Source organism: Pleuronectes platessa, chromosome 10, assembly GCF_947347685.1.
Source record: "Pleuronectes platessa chromosome 10, fPlePla1.1, whole genome shotgun sequence".
In the NCBI taxonomy this organism is placed as follows: Eukaryota; Metazoa; Chordata; class Actinopteri; order Pleuronectiformes; family Pleuronectidae; genus Pleuronectes; species Pleuronectes platessa.
Window position 1 is genome coordinate 15,695,152 of NC_070635.1, and position 21,622 is coordinate 15,716,773.

Here is a 21,622-nt window from a genome sequence, read left to right on the forward strand (position 1 = left end):
CCTCAGTGGAGGAGGAGGAGTACTGCATTATTTACAGGGAAGTGAAACCACTAGTAACCTTTAATAACAAAGTCTAGTTCGTGCAAAAACACACACGACAGAGCTGCGCTTCCACATTCCAGCAGGTACGGTTCAAATCATGATAATGTTCCGATGTTCTAGAATATTTATAACTACATGTTAAATGTTGTGAAGCTTTTAAATCCAGAGAGGAATGACTGGTGGCTGTGAATCTACTTATTGAGAGTTTTTTATTGTTTTTCTGAAACTTCAGTTTGCTGCGAGAGGCATACCAGTCATTTCATGATCTGTTTGCCATCAGAAAGTATCTGATGTGAAATCAGTTTTTAAATTGTTGTTGTTGGTGTTGTTTAAAATGATTAATCCCAACAGGAAAAAAATACATTTATATTTGCTGAGTAAGACTTAGATATTGCCGCATATCACATACGAAAGATATTATATATTAATAGATATAACATACAGTAAAAATGTTCATGTACTTTGTCATGTTCATCCCGATCGGAGATGGCTTGTTGTTGTTAATCATATTGATTAAAGTGAATGATTTGATGACTAGTTTTTTTTCATGAAACCCCAGTATGACAAAAGTGACTTAATGATCTATTGCCAACAGAAATTGTTTTATCTGACATGAATTAATCTGCAGTGTTTATAGTTCCAGTCATCTTTGTGAATAATTATATGTTTGTGTAAAATGGCCAAAACAAAAAGCAATGAATTGTCTATGTTTCCTAGACTCTCCTCTCCTCTAAATATGGCCTCAGCCAGTGGGTTCCTGTCTGAAGATCAGTTCATGTGCTCCGTCTGTCTGGATTTCTTCACCGAGCCCGTTTCTATCCCATGCGGGCACAACTTCTGCAAGGCCTGTATCAGCACGCACTGGAAAGGCAAAGAGCAGTGTGAGTGTCCGCTGTGCAAAGAGAAGTACAGCAAAGGACTCAAGCTCTGCGTCAACACCGGTTTCAGGGAGGTGGTGGAGAACTTCAGGAAACAAAGTGTCTCAGCTAATAATGATGTCCTCGTCAAAGCGGGACAGGTGCCATGTGACCACTGCACTGGCAAGAAGCTCAGAGCCTCGAAAACCTGTTTGGTTTGTCTGGCCTCTTTTTGCGAAACACACCTTGAGCCTCACCGGAGAATCGCTGCATTACAGAAGCACAGACTGGCCGATCCTTTGCAGGACCTGGAGAGCAATGTGTGCAAGAAGCATAACAGGATGTTAGAGCTCTTCTGCAGGGATGACTTGACCCGTGTTTGTGTCCAGTGTACAGAACATAAAGCTCATGATATGGTCCCTTTAGAGAAGGAGTACGAAAAGACGAAGGCTCAGCTGGAGCAGAAGAAGGAGGAAGTGCAGGAGATGATTCAAGAGCGACAAAGGAAGGTCCAGGAGCTAATAGATGACGTGGACATGAGGAGGAAACACAAAGATGAAGCAAAGGTGAATAGTTCTCAGGTTTTCTCCACTTTTTTAGTGTCTTTTGACAGAGGCCTGCATGGGCTGGTGAGGGAGCTTGAGGAGAAGCAAAGAGCAGCAGAAAGACAGGCTGAGGTTCTGGTCAAAGAACTGGAGAGAGAAATCACAGAGCTCCAGAATAGAATCACTAAGCTGGAGAGCATCTCACACACTGAAGACCACCTCCAGCTCATCAAGCGCTTCCTGTCCTGCTCCTCCTCCCTCCCACGCACCAAGAACTGGTCTGATGTCAGTATCAGCGGCCAGCACCGTGTGGAAGATGTCAAGAGAGCGCTGACAGAGCTGGAGCAGACGCTCGCTAAAGAGGCGGAGCGAGCTAGTCGGGATTTCAAGGTTAGTTGTGATAAAATCATCGGTGAACAAACGGAAAAACGGGTCTACACATGCATGGACCTAGAGATGCTGCCCGAAGGCACAAAGTTGGAGGTAATCCGGCAGCGATTTGAGGTTGACATGACATTTGATCCTTGCACTGCAAGTGATCTGCTCGTGTTTTCAGAGGATTTAAAACAAGTACAAACTCCTCATGTAGTGTGGATTTCAAATATCCCGCAGAAGTTCAACAAATATGCCTACGTGTTGGGAAATCAGGGCTTGTCTGAAGGCAGATTCTACTATGAGGTGCAGGTCGCAAGGAAGACCGGATGGGATTTAGGAGTAGCTAGAGAGTCGGTGCGTGGGAAGAAGAAAATCATGCCTAACCCGAGGGAGGGAGTCTGGACCATTAGATTGAGGAACAGCAACAAATACTCGGCTCTGAAAAATGTCTCCGTCAACCTCCGATTGATGAACAAACCAGAGAGGATCGGGGTGCTTGTGGATTATGAGCAGGGGCTGGTGTCCTTCTATGATGTGGACACTTCAACTCTGATCTACTCTTTCACTGGTTGCACATTCAATGAGAAAATCTACCCATTCTTCAGCCCCGGTCTCCCTGAGGATGGTATAAATGGTGGCCCCCTGGTCCTCTCACCAGCCCCCCTCAAATCCTCGACCGCAATAGAAGGAGAATCAACAACGCAGAAAACAGACAAATTTTATGCCGCGATTATTTTTCTTGTTGTTGTGTTCTTTCATTTCATTGGGTGGATGTGAATCATTAAATAGAGTGGGTTGTCCACTAAAAAGGTTGATGGTTTGATCCCCGGCTCCTCAATTATGTGTACCAAGTGTCCATGGTCAAAATACTGAGGCCATATTGTACCTCAGAGTTTGTGTCTGTTTGTATTTAGTGAGTAGACTAGTCAGACTTGATTCTCTCCACTTCTGGAGATCAAGTAGCGTATAGTTGTGCTCAACCTAAATTAATAAGGAAGAAAGTTTTGGCAGCCAACAGCTTCATGTATTGTGCGTCTTTTTATTCAATCACTCACCGTAGTCAGACTATAAACAGGGACCACATGACAGACGTTGAAAACCCATTGACCCGTTATATTGTCAAACGATAGACAATGAGTTTTGAGATTGACAGATCTGTAGAGTGTTGTAAATTATTGGGAATACTCTCTTTCTCTTTACATGCTGTTTTTTCTTTTTTTTTACATAACGTTGCATATTTTTACCCATACCTTACCGTGTATTTCTTTTGATCACACTAATCATGTTCCTTTAACAAAATCTTTCAAATCCAATGTTACAGTTTTCCCCAATGGTGGATGTACTTAGAGACAGGCAGGTATTGGGTCTCCTTCCAGTCACAAACTCATCTGACCCTTCATCATGACAATATCTTGTAAACAGACAATATCTAACATGTTATTCTGACTTATTATGCATGCTTTCTAATGTGGTGAATTAGCTGTCTTTGATTACAAATTTACATAAAGTTTTCCTTTGATAACAAATCCTGACTGTTGTTGTGATTTCTCAAATGAATCAATGGAAACATGTAGAATACACCCAGAGCTCTGAAGGCACCCACCTGCTCCACCTGCTCCTTTAACTCTAGTTTGGCCCTTGCATTGCTTTCTCTGCATTTCCAGGGAAGGACTTTCGTCCCACTCATGAATCCTCTTTTAGTTGCCTCATGAAAATCCCAGTTTCTTTTATGTAAAGCTTCTTTTCAGACTTATGGTTGTTTCAGTTGCTTGTTTGGGTGCAACCTGTTCTGATGGGGCAACACTGTCAAGTGGGGATGTAGTGAGTGAGATAGGTTGGGAAGTTTAGTGTCAGATTCATAAATCAGTTCCTAATAATTTTGTTGTAGGCAGCCTCTGATTATCCCATAAATATATGTTTTTAGTTTCGGTCTGTATTGTGTTAGTGAAATGTATTTATTGTTTAAAAAAAACTAGACCAGTCACTCACTGAGATCACAGAACTGATCGACCCATCTACAATCCACGCCAGCCGCTCTATTACCCAGGCTAAATCAAAGACTACACAACAAACACACACTCAGGCTCCAGGTCATTTGGGTTCTCAGTGTGAAAAAGACAAATGTACTACACAAGTAAAGATGTACAGAACCTCACATTTTAATATCACAAGTTTAAGAATGGAATTCATTTCTTGACTCTTTATGAGTGAAATCAAAGAGCCGCTGAGACTAAAGGGGTGGAGAGCTGGGTCGTCCTTCGGTCTACACTCTAAAATGTTCTTTGCCAAAATACTGACCTGAATCCCCCCTGACAGCTGTGCCGAAAGTGTATGAATGGTGTGTGAGTGAAGAAGCACTGTGTATAGAGGCGTTCTAAGAATGTGTATGTGAATGTAACTATTACTGTAAAGCACTTTACAGTATACAGTTCATTCACCAAATACTATCATAGAGTGGTATAACTACAATAACATGCTGACAGAACTACAGTAAGAGGAGTATAAAATACAGCAACACATAACCAGAAGTTATCTGATGACATTATTCATTGCTCAACTTAAATTTAATAATCAAATTTCACTCATAAACAGTGGAGTTAAACCTGCGGGTATTCATTCTCATGTCTTTCTACTTCCTCGAAGTTCAAGCATAGAAACCTGCTCTGCATTAGAGAGAATATTTGTGGAGTGATTCATCGCATTTCAGTGGCGGAGGCATTAAAACGTTCCAGTGACGTTGACCCTTTAGGTGCAGAGACTGTATTTTTGTTGTGTCTTTCTGTTTTTCAGAGTCAATTGTGCGTTCCCATTCCTCTTTGAGACTACACCCACACCCACACCCCCACACACGTACACACACACAGATTGATTCACAATGATATGTTCACTTCTACTGTCGTCTTAAAGTGACATGTTTAAATATGAAAAGACTGTCCCAAGCTGAAATCTGATTGGTGTTTGGCCGATATCTTCTTTGATACCTGTAGAAAATGTATATTGCAATCCCTCCGTCTTTACACTGTTTCAGTCAGGACTGAGGTGATGGACAGGCCGACCAACTGACAAACTATCATTGCCTGAATCCACGTCACAAGCATCTGTCTTTCTTATGTTTGAATCATTTCGCTGACTCTTTCATCTGAAAATATTTTCACTGAGTGCAACATAGGAATAAGCTTCAAATCCTACATCCACAAACACAACCGACATACCACAAACCTGTGCTCGGCAGAAGCCGCCACATGTGTGCAACCAGACATGTCGACCACAGTGTTAGTCCCCCCGCTGATTCCAGCTCACTGATGAGCTGAGGTTTCCACTGAGGAGCTATTTTAAGAAGCAGGAGCAATTCTACAGGGAATAAGAGAGGGTTTCCATTGTAACCCTCCAGGTGGGTTCACTGAGAGAGGTCAGAGGTCACCACCCCCAGGGGGGGCCCGGGGTCTTTTGATCCTATTTGATGGCTTGTACATCCTGATCTGTTAAAAAGGGAATCCACAGGAAGAGGTCTAGCCTAAATGCACGTGTGGAAACTTTCAGAGTATTGAATATCAGAGACTACTTTCAAGGATATTCAGCGCAAATACTTCTCTAAAATTTGCGCATACAAGATACAAGATAAAACACATTTTTTAAATCAAATACAAAGACCAAATAGTTAGTTCAAAATTTGTTGACAAAGCTGAAGAGTCTCCCAGTGCTAAGGAATGTAGAGCAGCCATACTGTTAGTATGAGGTAACACTTGACATACATTTGATTGACCTAGAACCTGCATAGAACCTCCATGAAAACTATATTGGTAGCCCAACAGTGTGATAAGATAAGATACATTTATTGTCCCACACACATGCACACACACACAACATGCAAGGGGGGAAATGTTTTTCACTGCCTCTCCCTGCTCGGTTTAAAGTCTGATTACCTCAAACCAAGGAAGTTACGATTGCTCCTCTGCTTATCTGTTTGTTAGCGGGACTACGCAAAATCTAGAAATAACCGACTTCAACAAAACTTTATGGAACATGGGCCAAGAGAGGCCCGATAAATGTTTCCTTCTGTCCAAGGCCCCTAGTTTCATTGTGCTTCTTCCATGGCATCATACTCTCCACTATGGTCTTAGTGCCAAGGTCTATTCCTCATTCATAATTAATTTCATTTCATTCTCCTGATCGGTTTCTACTGACAGCACATAAAGTCCCCTAAAAATGTCAGTGTGAAGAGTCTTGGACACTTACTTCTCGGTTCACAATATCGTTTCTGCGTCGGTCATCATTGATAAAATGTTGAATTATTCGCAAAAAAACCTAAACTTTGTATATTGTTTGTGTTAAATAAATGCTATTTAGTGTAGCTTTGTGTTATGATTTCATTAGGTTGCACGTTTTGGCTGCTTAGCTACAAGGTTTGATTGTACTTATGGGAACTGTTGGAGTAAAGTCCTTCCACTCATACACAAATCATCACCCCAACTACCAGCCCAGTTATCTGCACCCGCACTGTGACTTGATAAATGCACCTCTTCCCCACCACCAGCATCAATACAAATTATTTATGATTAAATGACAACTAAGAGATTCAAACGTTGATACAAAAAAATACACTTTTATTTATGTTGACTTTTTGCAGATACAGAAATAAGCAGTCTGACGTATAATTCAAGTGAAAGAAACAAACAATATATACAACTACATTTCTAGCATTTAACACTGTGTATTTGATACACACTCAGTCCAACCAACTATACAGCAAGTATTTACAAAACTTTTGTCATTATACAAATAGCTGTTGTTTATGTGCACTACTTTTAACAAAAAGCGTATTAATATCTGTGCTTTCATTGCAACAGGAGTAGGATTTCTAAGCAGATGTTAGGAATGACACCCTTGACCACAGTGACCTCTCTTTCATAGATTGAGCGCTTCGCTGGGACCAGGTCAGAGTTTACAGTCTAGTTATTTCAAAAATGTGACCCAGGGTTGGAAAGTTCCCACAGCAGTATCATGGAAGGCTAAAAGTTCTCGCTAAGCTTGTCTATTTCTTTCTGCCTTCTTGCCGCTGTTTTGATCAATTTCATCCTTATTTACCTTTTTGTAGATTAAAATGACAAAATGTCACCGTACCGTGAGTGATTGAATAAAAAGACGCACAGTACATGAAGCTGTTGGCTGCCATAGCTTTCTTCCTTATTAATTTAGGTTGAGCACAGCTATACTCTACTTGATCTCCAGAAGTGGAGAGAATCAACATGTCTCGAGGGTTAAGTGCTTTACTTTGCAATAGTGGATATGACACTAATTTGTCCACAGGATGATACAAGATATAATCCCTCTGCAGATATAGAGCAATTTCATTATCTATGATCTTTTCCTTAAATGCATGCCATACTTTATAGGCCTACATACTGTTTGTATTATGTTGTGGACACTCTCCATCTAATATTTTAATATAAAGTTTTGAGTTAATGCAACTCACGTTTGTAAAATAAAGGATGTTACGTCCATGTAACAAGCTCGAGGAATCCCTGCATTTAGAGACACAGTCTTCACCTACAATCTGGATTTTTACTGTACATTATAACCTTATTATTATTATCTTATTTGGACCTATAACCTCATGCCGCTGTATCCCAGCTCTGACTGCTGCCACGCAGCATTCTCTCTGGGGCAGTGGTTGTGGCAAACGCAGGTAAGGATCGCCATGACTGGCCTCTTGGCGATTTTACCGTTGGCACACTGGAAATCCACCAGAGCAGTCCTGGTTCTGTGGGGGGTACAGCAGCGGCCGTCTGTGCAGGAGCCACAGTAGCGAGGCTTGTAGACCTGGACGCTGGTGCAGTTCTTGTAGGAGAGGTGGACGGCCTGTTCGCTCCTCACCATCCTCTGGCACTTGCTGCCTCTCTGCAGGGAGAGAAATAGTTATTCACTGACTGAATGACACATGGAACTGAATACAAACTACAGGAGCTTACAATACATTCTCATCGAACTGCCATGGATGATGAAGAAATTAAGAAACTCATTCAGAAATGATGCAGCAAGTAGATTCTCAAAAGAGAAAAGTTACCTTCAGCTGAGTCAGCTGTAGCTGATCCTGCAGGTTGTCACAGGGTCTGATCATACACAGCCGGGTCTGCTTCACCATCTCGCACCGACGGTTCTTATTGGTCACTCTGGTGGACACCCCCATGCCGCAGCTTTGGGAGCAGGCGCCCCACTCTGTGGTCTGCTCGATGCAGTTCAGGCTGAGGTCCCAGTTGTCGATGCCCACCGTCTCCTCCTCACGATAGGCTAAAGGAACACAGATAGAAGGAATATGGTTTAGAGCGATAACTTAAATTCAAAGAAGTTATGGCTGTTACGTTTTACATTTTAAAAGTGAACAATAACACATCCAAGAATATTATAGTAATGCAATATTTAGACATTTTGACTGAATATGCAGAATTCTTAATCTTGATGAGTAAATCCTCTTGAAACAAACGTTTGTGAGCATATTCTGAGAAATCCAGTGGCCAACATGATCACTGACTTCCTTGTGTGTGACTGAAACTAGCTGAGTGGTGTATTACACTACTTCAACACAGCTTCTTTCCTTTGTGTTTCCTCCTCTCTTCTCATGCCTTATTCTAGTTTCCTCCTTCCTTTGGATCTTGCTCCCTAACCCCAGAACAGCTAAGTAAAATGTACCTAACCTTTTAACTCTGTCTCACACTGGAGTGAGACTGGAGCTGTGATTGCATGTGTGTCTCTCTCTGTAAGTTCAGCCCGTATGGTCCATTTGATTTAACTCCACTCACCTGCCAGGGCAAAGCCAACCAGTGTACTGGCCTTCGCTTGGGGCTCGCACACCCATTTCTCGCAGCACTCCCCGGGAACCTGGATCTTCCGTGGCATGGGGCAGTCAGGCCCGGGCAACATCACATCCAAGTTGCAGCGAGGCAAGCAGCCGATCTGTCCGTCACGACACACACACTGGTACTTACAGCTGGGGAAGAAAGTCTGGCCGTTTTGGTAGACGGAACCACCCAAAACACACACATGTCCCCCATGAGCTGCAGGAAAGAGAGAAAGTCGGCAGAAAGGTTTTTGTTTAATTGTCTATGTACTTAGTATTTGCCTCTTTCTGGACATCTTGTTTGTATTTGTGAATGACAGCTCCAACAACAGCCCCCTCACCTTCACAGATGCCGGCCCTCTTGTGAACGTCCGCTGTGTAATCACACCGCAGGCCTTTACGTGTGTCGCAGGGGTTCGTCTCAGAGCAGATCTGTCCTTTCTGACGGGCGCACACCAGGCAGCAGGCACAGTCGTCCAGGATCAGGGGAACCCCAGGGAGACACATGGGGGGCTCTTTAGGACACAGGCATCTCCGAGGACATGACTGGGACCAGACGACTGCAAACACCTGAGTGGGAGAGAATGCAATTTGCTCTGTTAATGTTATTATATCCCTTAAGACAAATTAATATGACTGATTATTGACAGCTGGGATTAAATATTGTGTATTACAAATGTGCATGTCTAAGCTTGATGTCATTTATTAAACATGAACTATTATTTATCTTAAACTGTTAAATACAAAGATCATTTTAGAAAAGAATCACAGAATATAAAAGAAAACATTTATAAGCTAATGTCCTATTGCAAATAATGTGACAAATGTTATAATTAAAAGAAAAGCAATCATAAACTTCAGTAAACCTGAATAACATTTGCTTGGTGAGACTTATTTTTGATGACAGGAAACACGTTTTGCATTAATCAAATCGAATTCAGATAGGAAAACGCTTTGTGATTAGAGTTATTCTCATCAATGAAAGGAAAAAGCATCTTCCTTTCTTCTACAACAGTGAAAATAAAATTTTGAAAATTAAACGCTTCCACCATTTAAACCAGGTGATTTGATTTAAAAATATAAAAAACTCGGTTATGGTTCTAAATTCTTACCTGTGCTGTAAAAAAAATGAAAAATAGAGCTCCATTTGAAAGACTGGACATATTCATGTTGAAAAAGAGCAGAAGCAAAAATATATCTGCAGTCAATGAAGTGTTGTGTTGTCTTCGCAGGATCTGATGTGAGTCCTTTGGTTCGGGGAGAAGCGCTCACTCCTCTCTGGCTGTGATGTAGCAGAAGGTTGTACACTCTTTGTCGTTGTGGCTCAGGACTGCCGAGATGAGGACCTTATATAGCGGAGCTGTCCTGCTTGCACCATGACGACAAACAAGAAGGAATGCCGAGGAAGATGGGAGTCACATTTTATTGTGAGATCCTGTCAAAGTGCACAACACACAAACACACAGTGAGGTTTCACACTTTACAATTTAACATTGGGATAACATATTTTTATTTTATATACACATTTAATAGATTCACGGTATTACTATTTTAATAATAATGGCTGTAAATTAGATACTTGTACATTTGTCATTAAGTCAGTATAACTCATTTTCTTCCCGTAAACGTTGTTCTTAATGAAGTGTTATTTCTGTCATCTTATTCCATGGGTCTCTTTATTCCCACCGACACTGGGTGGTGAACCTTTGACCTTTTTCCAAAACCCACCTGGGAGGTCAGAACGGAAAAACCCTCTTATTCCCAGGACAAATGTTTCTGCTTCCTAAAATAGAAACACAGTCAAACACTGTGGTCGACACATCTGGTCAGAGATGCATATAATGGTTTCTCCCTGGCAGAGGTATGTGGACAGACTTCAGGGGGAAGCTGTGGGGATCTGTGAATGGAGAGCATCCGAAGAGATCAATGAGTTTTGATTCCAGTCCTTCAAAAGTGAGATTTACACAACTCCCCAATACAATATAATAAAATAGAAAGACTGATACAAATAAATCAATAAATCTCCTATTTGTAAAATAAAAAATCGTTCAACATGTTGAATGGCAGTCTCTGTTTCCTCACTTGTAAACAAGACAAATTCTAAAACACTCAAATAAACCACAGAAACACAACCCTACTTTACAGACTTTACAGAATGATACCTTTAAGAAGGCGGGACAACCAAAGCAGGAAGTTGGTGGAAATGGGCGACAGTTTGGACGCATTGTCTTTCAGAGACACAGCTAATGAGAAAATAAGAATAAGACCGCGCAGACAAGAGAAAAACACAACGGGCCAAAGCTTCTGGCCTGATGTGACCAAGTAACAAACCTAGCGTGAAGCTAAATGCTAGCATAGCGTTAGCCTGCTGGTAAAGTTATTAGCCTCTAGTTGTGTGTGACCTTGTGACCTTATCACAAACTGGGATGTGTTGTTCTAAAGAAACAACTCAAACACACCAAGATCCCCCAGGGCTGTCAGATACCACAACGAAACCAGGTTTTTCCACTGCTTGACAACACACAGCTGGTCCCAGGTAAGCTAGCTTACTTTGCTAACTCTGCTAAGGTTTAATGCTAGTTTATTTAGCAGTGTAATAGCAAGATGGCTCCAGGGCCTCATCACATTGTTATCAAAGTGTGACGTGTAGGTGACAGATATGGAATGTAATCCTGGTTTGTTAGAGGTGACAGACTGATTATAATCAGTGTGAAAACAGACCTGTTTTACAGCAGCCATTTTTATATGAAATAGTAAATAACACAATTTTACTTATGATGTTAATGAAGGTTACAGAGCGATGCCAATTTTAAGAAGTAAACTATCTCAGTAACCAATATATGTCCAAATTATATATTAAAATAATTGTAACTAAGTACTTAAATTAAAGAAATGTAATTGCAGCTTGATATTTTGCGGTTAAATCGCAACCTTTGTAATGAATAACAAAACACGTACAGGAAAATGCTACATTTACAAAAAAAAATATTTCTTTAGATTAAATATAAACATACATTCACATCTATTGGTACATATCGATAAACATAAATGCTGACACAGATAAGCCTGTGAAAGGCTCACATCGCCATAACCGTTATTAGATTGAACTTCATTTAAGTAAAATTTAATGAAACATTACTAAGGAAACCCCATTTTAAGAAGAGATTATTGCATTTAGTATAGTGTTATTAATCCAGAACACTTATTTAAAACGTATCTGATATTTGTTGAAAGAAGGTTTGTGAAATAGGGATTAAAATTATATAAATACTAAATACAGGCATTTCTTTTAAGGAGACAGTAATCATAAGCTGATGTGTTGTAGGAGTTGAGTGTTCTACATTTTCTATTCATGTTACTTGACTTGTATCATTTGGTTACACCCACTGCTACCAGTTGCATTTATTTGTCATCTGTTGACATAGTCATTTCTTTGTCTTGGCACCTTGGTATCTAAAATATGTGACCTAGAAACTATTTACAGCCACCCTAAAAATGATTTATCCAAAACACCTATATTAATGAAACATTCTGTCCCGTACTTCCATCTTCGAGAGAAATAAATTGAGGATAGGGATGTCAGGAGAATGACCTGTTATTCCAACAGGCAGTGGATGGCTCTGCCAAAATCTTATTTGAGTGTTGTTCAAACAGTTGGCAGGTGGAAGTCGAAGAATGTCGAACTTGGCATGGCTGTGTTTGCAGACTGTGTGGATCTATTCTCTTTTACATTTCTATGGAACAACTCTTTAATAGTCACTTTCTGCCGGGGAAAGGTGAATTTGGTTGTCTTTAATTGTCACACAGTAACTTGTTGTGCAGCTGATCTGAAAGCTGTTGTTGGATGAATTGTGAATAGTGCAAAAAATACAAATGTACATACTGGAAAACTTAATGTTACAGGCTTATTTGCTGTGTGACAGCTTGGCACAGTGTGACGTGATTTCTCCCAGGAACGAGGTGGAAAGACTGCATACGTACATACATGGTATCTGTGAAATATTTCCACTACTTTAAAGAGGAGAGGGTTACATATGGAAGAAGACAGACAGGGGTACATGGATCGAGATCGTGTAATAACAGGAAGAGAGGGAGCTAGCACCTTAAAGAAAGTTTCTTTTGTCTACAGGGGGTCTTTGGTAGAACAAGTGCTTGTTGAGATGTTACACCTCGTGGAGATGTCAGACATCCACATCATGGTGATTTAAAAAAAACTTAAATCCAGAAATGAAGAGGTGTCTTGGATGAGAGGTGAAATGTCTCCCAAGTATCTACAGCCCCGTCCAGTTGTCCTTGATCTAACGTTTTTGTTGTCACCACCCGCGTCTTTTAGGTTGCCCTGAAAATTCCCTTCATCCTCCCGTGGTAGGAAATGTTTCAGTACCACTTTACATTGAGGTTTGACACAGTCCTCTCTAAACAAAAACGGATCACACAGTCTGTCTGTGGGCCTGCGGGTTGTTGGTGTTGGACTCTGCTCTCTGGCTTCCAGCCTTTTGCCAAGTGGTCAGGCCACACAGTCGCTGCTCACCAAGATTGGCTCATAGTTTACATGGACAGTCCAACTACATTTTGCAACTGATGATATACTAACATTTGGGGTCAGCAGTCTGTGTGGCAAAGTCGTCCGAGGTTTAGGCATCTTCTTTGTATCTTTTTTTTTATGTGATGCTGTTCTTGTCACATCTAGGAGCTTAGATTTTCTTATATTCTCTTTTTATCCAGATTTTTAAGGTTCTTTTGTTTTAACAGTTTTTGGTCAACATTATGTTTCTTGAGTTGTAGCTACGCCAAATAATAAGTTCATTCAGTCAACTCACGTTTAAACGTTTATTGCAACAGTAGAACAGTGTGTGTTTGGTGTCTAGACTCCGACTTAAACACTACCCTAGATATGATTACAGATATGATGGGAGTGATGAGCAAATACTTGTAACGTGCATGGAACAGTCCATTGTAGTGGGGACTGAGGTGGGAGGGGGGTGCTGAGACCCTAATTTCTCATGAATTATAGTCATTCTGATGCATTTTAGCAAACAGGTTTGCAGAATAACATGATAAATTAATGAAAAGTGAAAGAAAATATCTTAACCATAATTGTAATTGTGTGTTTCATGGGGCCCAAGGAAACTGCAGACCCTTGCTTAGTGTTTAAGTCCGCCTCTGGTTCCATTCATAGGCTGTGTCTCAATTGAGGGGACTCAGCCTTCGAAGTCTGCATTTGAAGACCAATTTTATCAAAGCGGTGCAAAGTTAGGCTGTCCTGTTTTGACGTCTCCTGCAAATGGGGCTGACAAATGCCTCCCTCGATGCTCGAGAACCGAAGGTTCCAACGGGTGGATCCTTCTCGGGCTAACCTAAAGGCCTCTGTATGCTTCTCCGAGTCCGTTGCGGAAGGACGGACGGACGGAGCTATAAATCGGACGGACGGACGGACTATAAATCACTTTTTGATTTATAGTTCTACTAGCCTTTTTGTTCCGAAAACAATTCACCGCCAGAACAGTAGTTGGCGCAACGGAAGTCGAGCTTAGAGAAACCTACCTCATGAGGTATATAGAAGAAGTCCACGCTGGTTTATTTACGTCCCCCCGGCTCCTCACACACAGTGAACGATGACAACAGAAAAAGGCTGTTGATGACGCGACAGTTTTGCTGAAATAAAGTGACACCCAGCGGGTCATAATGCTTATGTTATCGTGTCTTAACACAACTGCGTTGCTAATTCAACAGCTGCAACAGCTTGAAGCTACACGGAGGCAGCTAGCTTCCCCCCCAGCTTCTGTCGTCGCCAGGCTTTTAAACTTGAACTCGCCTCCGGCGATTGGACAAGCGTGTTTGTTGATCCAGGATTTGAGAAGGAATAATTAGACACTTATACATGAATTTCTGGAAATTGAACATTTATTGTATTCACTGAAATACTTACAGAGAGTCTCTGGGGTTCTGCCGGACACGTCACCAGGTTCACTGGATCATGTCGAGAAGAAGCCCCCTTCAATCCTAAGTCCACAGTATATATAATCAGACACAGGGTGGGCACAGAGGCGGTTCTTTTTCCCTGAGGGAATTCAGCCATTGGCCAGATGTACACTGATTCCTCAAAGTGCAGTTTTTTGCAAGCACATCACTTTCAACTGACCAGGTGTCCCACTACTGTGGCCTTGGCAAACAGGGAGCTTGCTACAGTGGAGAGACCCAGCAGATTAAGCATTTCAGGAGGATTTCATACCTTTTTCTCACCATGTTTCATGAAGCACCTCATTGTATTAGTTCTGGCACGTCCTCTCTCTTTTCTGAGCATCCGTGCTTTCATTATTTCAAATCTCAAGATGAATTTCCATCACACACTTTTCTCTGAATTGTATTTTGGGTCAGATTGACATTCAGATTGACACCTGCTCTTTCTGTGGTCGTGCTCTGGGCCTGACCCTGCGTCTGAGTCAAAAAGATTATACATCATTCTAAATATAAGAAACAGTTGTAGCATTATTGATTATATGGATTATACAGTTAATATTTGTTCACAGGATATAGGTAAAATATAATCACAAGATACAGAGAAACATAGATATCTCAACACTTCCACACACAGTCAGCAGGGACACCCGATACTAACTACTACCAAGTGTTTTCTTCTAACCTGACGGTGTTTGAGAACAGTGTCATGAGAGCCGTGGGATTAAAGTCAGCGGGTTTTTGCGCTGTTTCCACCGCAGTTAGCATGGTGGCTAGCCCGCTATCCCCGTTATCAAAGTTCGTTATAACCGTATGTGACCGTACACACATGCTGTAAGTGCTCTAACCAGCCACCGTCAGCCGGACAACGCCGCTGGCTTAGCACACTTGTCACATTAATCATAGAGTCGTAGTTGTGATTTAGGTTTATTGTGATTTAGGGAATGAAACGGGAAGTTAGAGGTCCGGAAATGACGTTGGGCGGAAATTATGTTTTTAGTGGACCAATCACAGCCATGTGCTATCCGGGTGCTGTCCGCCATTTCGACGTGTAGTTAGAAAAATGAGAGGTGCACGAAAAGCTCTCAGAGGAGCCGCGGAGAGGCCCGAAGAGGGCGTTCCACGTTGGAGAAGGCGGTCCTATCTGTCCGTGTCCGTCAAAACGGAGAAGCATACATTGGCCTTAAGGAGGCAGACTCTAAATTGAGACTGTACGTTGGGATGGTGATACCAAACTGTCTTGACTGTCCCTAGGTGGCTGGCTGCAGTAGATATCATATACACTGGCTCCTCCGTGTTAGTGGATGGGACATGGACCAAACTACAAAAGTCTCATATGAGAGCCTCCACTGCCTCACAGCTACAAACTGAACCATCCAGAAACACGGCAATCACACAATCAGCATGCAAACCTGTCCTGGACGCATGGGCCGTGCACCTATACAGCATTTGACCAAACAGATGAAGCCTCTACTAGCTGCTGGCAACCCTCAGATTAACTGGTGACTGTGGGGATAACTAGCATGGTGGCCGAGGAAGAATATCACATATGTTTGTCTTTGTTACTTAGTTTTATTCCCTGAACTCAGCTATGTTTCCTGTCTCTCTATCTAAATCTTTTGTCCACTTTTTCCCACACACATGTCGTCAGTTTACATTATTTCCTCATCAGTTTAAAACATAAAGTTGAGTGCTCTTCATATTTTCAATTTGCTGTCAGGCGGTGGGTTGAACAGCCTGGGAGGCCACCACAAATCTCTCACTCACGGTTTATTTGTTCTACACCAATGTACATGAGCTGAGACACAGATGTGACTTATGGTCGGGTGCAATGGACGGACGAAGTAACTGGCTTCCTCTAATAAAACATGTGGTGTGGAAAAATCTCAGGACGCATGACAAGAGGATGCGCAACGAGAGGCCACGCGCAGGAGGAGGCAGTGAATGGAAAATATTAGAGGAGCTTGAGACACGTTGGTTCATCACTGTGTCAGAGCAAAAGAGAAAAACATCTTTTGTTGCCATTTATTTTAGAAGATCATTTAATTGATAATCCATAAAGTCCCTGATCATTTTTGTGATCAGGGACTGATGCTCTAATGGTGTTTACAACTAATGATTTTAGCTTTAACTAATTAATATTTGGACATTTTCAATATTTGCTCACATATTTCTTACAAGAGAATTTATTAGACTCAAACTTCTAAATGGGCTGTTATTATATTAGCGAATATATTTCCTTATTAAAGGTACTACCATCCTTGTATGTTGGCTGAGAAGTAATGTGAAATGTCAATAGGTCAATACTAGGGATGCACCGATTTATCAGCCGAACATCGGTAGCGGCCGATATTCGCCTCGTTTACTGATATCGGCTTATCGGTAATAAACTTGACTTTCACTGATATCATTGGCCGATGTTTATATTTGTTGTAAAACCGCTGGGCACGTGCCGCAGCTGGGGGAGCAGTCGCTCCGTCGCCCTCCTCTCCGCGCCGTCGGAGGCTCAGTGTGCGGCACCGGGAGGTCCTTATCCGGTGGCACCTCACGGTGTCGCTGGTGCGGGGGCTTTCTTTCTCTTGTACCGCAGGGCGGTGTCCATCGCCGGTGCGGAAGGCGGGCCGTTGGAGGGGACCGGGTACGCGGTCAGCGGCGGCCACTCTGGACACGTGTCGGGCCCTTCTTGCGGATCACCTCAGCTACGGCGACCGCTGGGGGAACCCTCCGGCTGGCGCCTAGCAGCTGACTGAGAACTGGTGCGGACCAGGGGAATCCGACTATTTAATTAAAACAAGCATCGCGAAGGGCCACGGTGGGTGTTGACGCGATGTGATTTCTGCCCGACACTAAAAACAGGTAAAACTGAGGAGGGCTTGTTAAGTTATCTTGACTCACGCAGTGTAACTTGGCGTAAAAAGTATGAGCGTAGCGTCTGTTTAAGTACTTTATTCTCATGTGCACCGGCTCTATTCATCCGTCTCATGCACAGGTAACAAGGGAATTGACAACATACGTCATACACACAGAAGCCGTAACACCTCTAATAAACGGGCAATACTGCTACCGTAAATCAATGAGAAGAGCGTTCTCTATAATGATACTTTAACAGGGCTGTTTTAGACAGTGTAAAAATGTGCTGTTTTAAATTATCCTTGTGGTATTTTGACCAAAATATGTTACAGACATTTCATTAAGATCCCGATGAACCATTTCAACTTGTGGTAAAATGGGCATAATATGTCTCTGTTAAATAAAGTTTAGTTAAATCAAAGATTGTTTCATAAATCTGATTCAATTTGTGCTTATTAAAAGATAAGAGTGATGAAGGGCTGAATGTTTTTTAAATAGTGCTTTTTAAATAATGATTTAATTATTTTTCTGGCACAAAAAGGTGAATGAATAATAACAAAAAGAAAATAAACAAATATCGGTATCGGTATCGGCTATCGGCCAGATTGTTATTTTAAATATCGGTATCGGCCAAGAATTTCCATATCGGTGCATCCCTAGTCAATACATTAAAGCCAAAAGTAATCCCTCCCTCCACTCATTATCTATACTGCTCTCTTGAGGGTTGGGGGGCAGGTGGAGCCAAATCCCTGCTGACATTGGGCGAGAGGTCGACCTGTCCACCCTGGACAGGTCGTCGGGGTATCACAGAGACAAACATGCATCCTTGCTCACATTCAAACCTTTACAGCAAGTAATAGTCTCCAGTTAACCTCCTGTAACCCCAGTCTACATGTCTTCAAGAGGGAAGAGGCGGAGAAGAAGAGAAAACCCACCCAGACACAGGGAGAACATGCCAAGTTCACATAGAAAGGCCCTGTTGAACTGGGATTTCGACCCCAGAACCTTCTTGCTAACCACTGCACCATCATACAGTATATTTAGGGCATTCTGATCCTAGATGTTGTGAACATGTTTTCCGTTAGAGAAATCCTGTGTGCCCTTGTGAAAGTTAGCCAGCTCTGTAGATCACTAACTCAGTGTGTATGGGATGTGAAAATCATTGTCAGATCTTCAACTGTGTCCACTCATTCTACTCATGAACCTGTGTGAAACATCTTACAGAGTCAAATATAGCAAATTACTTTCCACAAACTTATTGGCTACTGGTGCAAGCGGCCATGTCTCTGAACAGGACTCCCTGTTGAGTGTTCAGTTTGCAGCCACGGCCGTGCTCTGTCTGTTCAATGGAGATGTTTGTTTTAACTTCTTCTGGGTTGAAGACTTGAACACATGGCAGCCACATGGGTGAGATCTCAGAAGAAAACAAACTGAAATACATTTATGTCCACATTTTGACAGACACTGTTTTAAGCAGTGCTCAAACTAGAGAGAGGACTTGAAACAGAACAATACCAACAAGGTCCGATTAGAGAGATGAAACAATGACTTTTCCTGGAGGGTCATCCGATATTTTCTTCTTTGTCTTTTCTGTACACTAACGATTATTACTGAAGACAGTTTTTAAATTCATCCCCCAGATGCTTGGAGTTATTGGTTTTGTCCCATTTTCACACGTTCTGCTGTCATTCCCTGGTTTGTTTGGGGCAGGGGATGTTAACCTGCAGTGTTTGTCGAACACACGAGACAGTTTCTAGTTTCTAAAGAGTGTGACGTGAAGTGACAAGACTTGCGTCACACTTAATTAAACACAGTGAACACATGTTTTGCAGTGTTTACCCAACACCATTTTAATTGCACTACTCTAAGGCAGTTTACATGTTTTCATTTTCAAAGGAGTGTGTGGTGTACATGCACTTTATGATAGTTGCACACTGAGTCACACTGTTAACAGAGGAACTATCTCTTAGAAAACTCTATCTAAGGGTTAGGGTTAAAAGTGTATCGAATAGCAATCCCCTCAGATCCGATTCATTATTATACACAACAAGAAAATTACTCGTGGAGAATTATATAAAAATATAATTACAGCAATTCATGGGTTGGTCATACATTATTTTTTTTTTATTACATGTCATTTAGCTGACGCGTTTGTCCAAAGCGACTTACATTTTCAGTACACTCAACATTTATTAGGGGCCATTTAGGGGTTCAGTATCTTGCCAAGGACACTTCGGCACGCAGATGGGGAAGAGTGTGGATCGAACCGGCAACCTTCATGTTGGAGAGCGCCCGCTCTGCCGCCCGCTCTACCCCCTTGGCCACACCGCCCCACTCAACACTTTTCTGTCTCATTTTCATATTTGTCTCTAGATACTATTTTACTTGATTTAGGATGTAAACTAATTAAAATTGTCGGCACAATTTTCTTACTCTTTATCTGACCTTCTGTTGTAAAGGTCACTATGGTGCTCAGGTGCAACCACGGCAACCAGTGACCTGGCAGATCCATACATTGTCAATTATGTTTGCCGCTCAGCTTATAGGTCTCTTGAACTGCATTTGGCACTGACATTTTGGGAATGGGAGTGGGAACGCTGGGTTTCACCTAGGAGAGGAACAAAAACGCAAACTTAAAGACGGGCAGACAGAGACATTTAAGGGTTACAATTTACAGCACCCTCCCTATTTGTTTACTTTGGCAGCAACCTTTGGAAGCAGTAAAGAAAAGAGAAAAGACTTGAAACATGAAATAGGTCAGTCGCTTGTCCCTGTGAGGGGCCTGGCTCCAGGGCCTTTATAAATTTAACTCTTAGCAAAGCACAAACCGACTTCATGCAGTGTGTGTAAGCTGTTAACTTAATTCTGTGCTGTACAAATTAAATCTTGTCAGGCTCATATTTTCTGTTGCAGGTTGAGGAGAAATTCGCCTGCTGACACAACGCAGTGCTAGACACTAATGTAATTTGTGGCTTAAAGTTAGGTCTCCTGTGTCTGGGCTGTTCTCTTGTGTCCTTCAACCACCATCATCTTATTTCACTTGTGAGGAACGTATACATTCATAGTTATACCTCCATCTTCTGAAGATAATAATAAACCTACTCTAAGTTTATTTATTTGTAATTTAATTGGTGTCAGCAAATTAATAACACCCTAAAACTTTAATTAACTGTTAATTCCACAGGACTGCCATTTATTTCTTCCTATTTATTATTATTAAAAATGCTTGTGGAGCAAGAGCAAAAAACAGGCTTTAGATGGTTCAGCAGTATTTTTTTTATATTCACAGCAGAAGACTTTAAAAACGTTTCAATTTCAAAATGTGAATTTCTATTAAATGTTTATTTTCAAGAATCGTAGTACTTTGGGCTGGCCACTAGAGGGAAGCATTATGAAACATAATCTTGAAATCATGTTCACGCTCACTGGATCCATCCCCACTCGCATCAGATCTTACTTCTCTGATTTATAAGCGAATAAATACAAATATAAAAATCTTGCTTTTAGCCATTTTGACTAAATGACAGATGGTTCTGGGAGAAAGTGGAGTAAAGCGGTGTTGGTCAGACAGACAGACAGACAGACAGGCTGACACGCACACACGCACACAGACACACACACAAACACACACACACACACTCACACACACACACCCACACACCCATCCACCCACACACACACCCACACACACACTATATACTACAGACACACCAACACACACACACAGCCCCAGTTCTTCTGTCAGTATATTTCAAGGACCTAAGTGAAAGAGAATTCTTACTCATGTCTGCTTTGAGCTTGTATTTGTTCAGTTTCTTGTTGAGCTTCGTGATCAGTTGATTTATCCACGATAAACCAGGGACGGTTGTAAGGTTTCTGGTTTTCAAAGAGGTTCTTCAGAATCTCCGTGCCTATGAAGACATTCATAGATACATGTTAAATGTGAGTAGAAATTAGAAAGTGTTGAGCCTTTGTCATAATAATGATAGAATTTGTTGCATTATTAAAATAAAGGTTTTTATTCCTTTAATCTTGAAACTATTCTCAGTTTTGCATAATTTGTTTGTGCTGTATTCGTAGCTTCTTCTAGAACACAGTGAGCCGTGGGCCCCCAGGTGTAGCACTTGTTAATGTGACAGCAATGGAACCCACCACTAAAT

General features: G+C 41.7%; 2 protein-coding genes across 2 annotated transcripts; one reads left to right on the forward strand and one right to left on the reverse strand.

Annotated features, from left to right (window-relative positions):
- On the forward strand, nt 1-3,345 carry LOC128449260 (E3 ubiquitin-protein ligase TRIM39). Its single transcript, XM_053432331.1, has 2 exons — nt 1-125; nt 760-3,345. The coding sequence occupies exon 2, from the start codon at nt 779-781 to the stop codon at nt 2,594-2,596; it is 1,818 nt and encodes a 605-aa protein (XP_053288306.1). The 5' UTR covers nt 1-125; nt 760-778; the 3' UTR covers nt 2,597-3,345.
- Nucleotides 3,346-6,402: 3,057 nt separating this feature from the next.
- LOC128449620 (CCN family member 3) lies at nt 6,403-9,966 on the reverse strand. The gene is made up of 5 exons (XM_053432880.1): nt 9,767-9,966; nt 8,996-9,224; nt 8,617-8,871; nt 7,884-8,107; nt 6,403-7,717 (listed from the first exon to the last, which is right to left on the reverse strand). The coding sequence occupies exons 1-5, from the start codon at nt 9,821-9,823 to the stop codon at nt 7,424-7,426; spliced, it is 1,059 nt and encodes a 352-aa protein (XP_053288855.1). The 5' UTR covers nt 9,824-9,966; the 3' UTR covers nt 6,403-7,423.
- Nucleotides 9,967-21,622: the final 11,656 nt, after the last annotated feature.

Bases quoted from the DNA above. Each gene is read 5' to 3' on its own strand.
- LOC128449260 (XM_053432331.1), top strand. From the start codon at position 779: ATGGCCTCAGCCAGTGGGTTCCTGTCTGAAGATCAGTTCATGTGCTCC.
- LOC128449620 (XM_053432880.1), bottom strand. From the start codon at position 9,823: ATGAATATGTCCAGTCTTTCAAATGGAGCTCTATTTTTCATTTTTTTT. The intron at 9,225-9,766 runs GTAAGAATTTAG...TCTCCCACTCAG, and splicing joins TCATTTTTTTTACAGCACAG to GTGTTTGCAGTCGTCTGGTC. The intron at 8,108-8,616 runs GTGAGTGGAGTT...GTGTTCCTTTAG, and splicing joins GGTTGGCTTTGCCCTGGCAG to CCTATCGTGAGGAGGAGACG.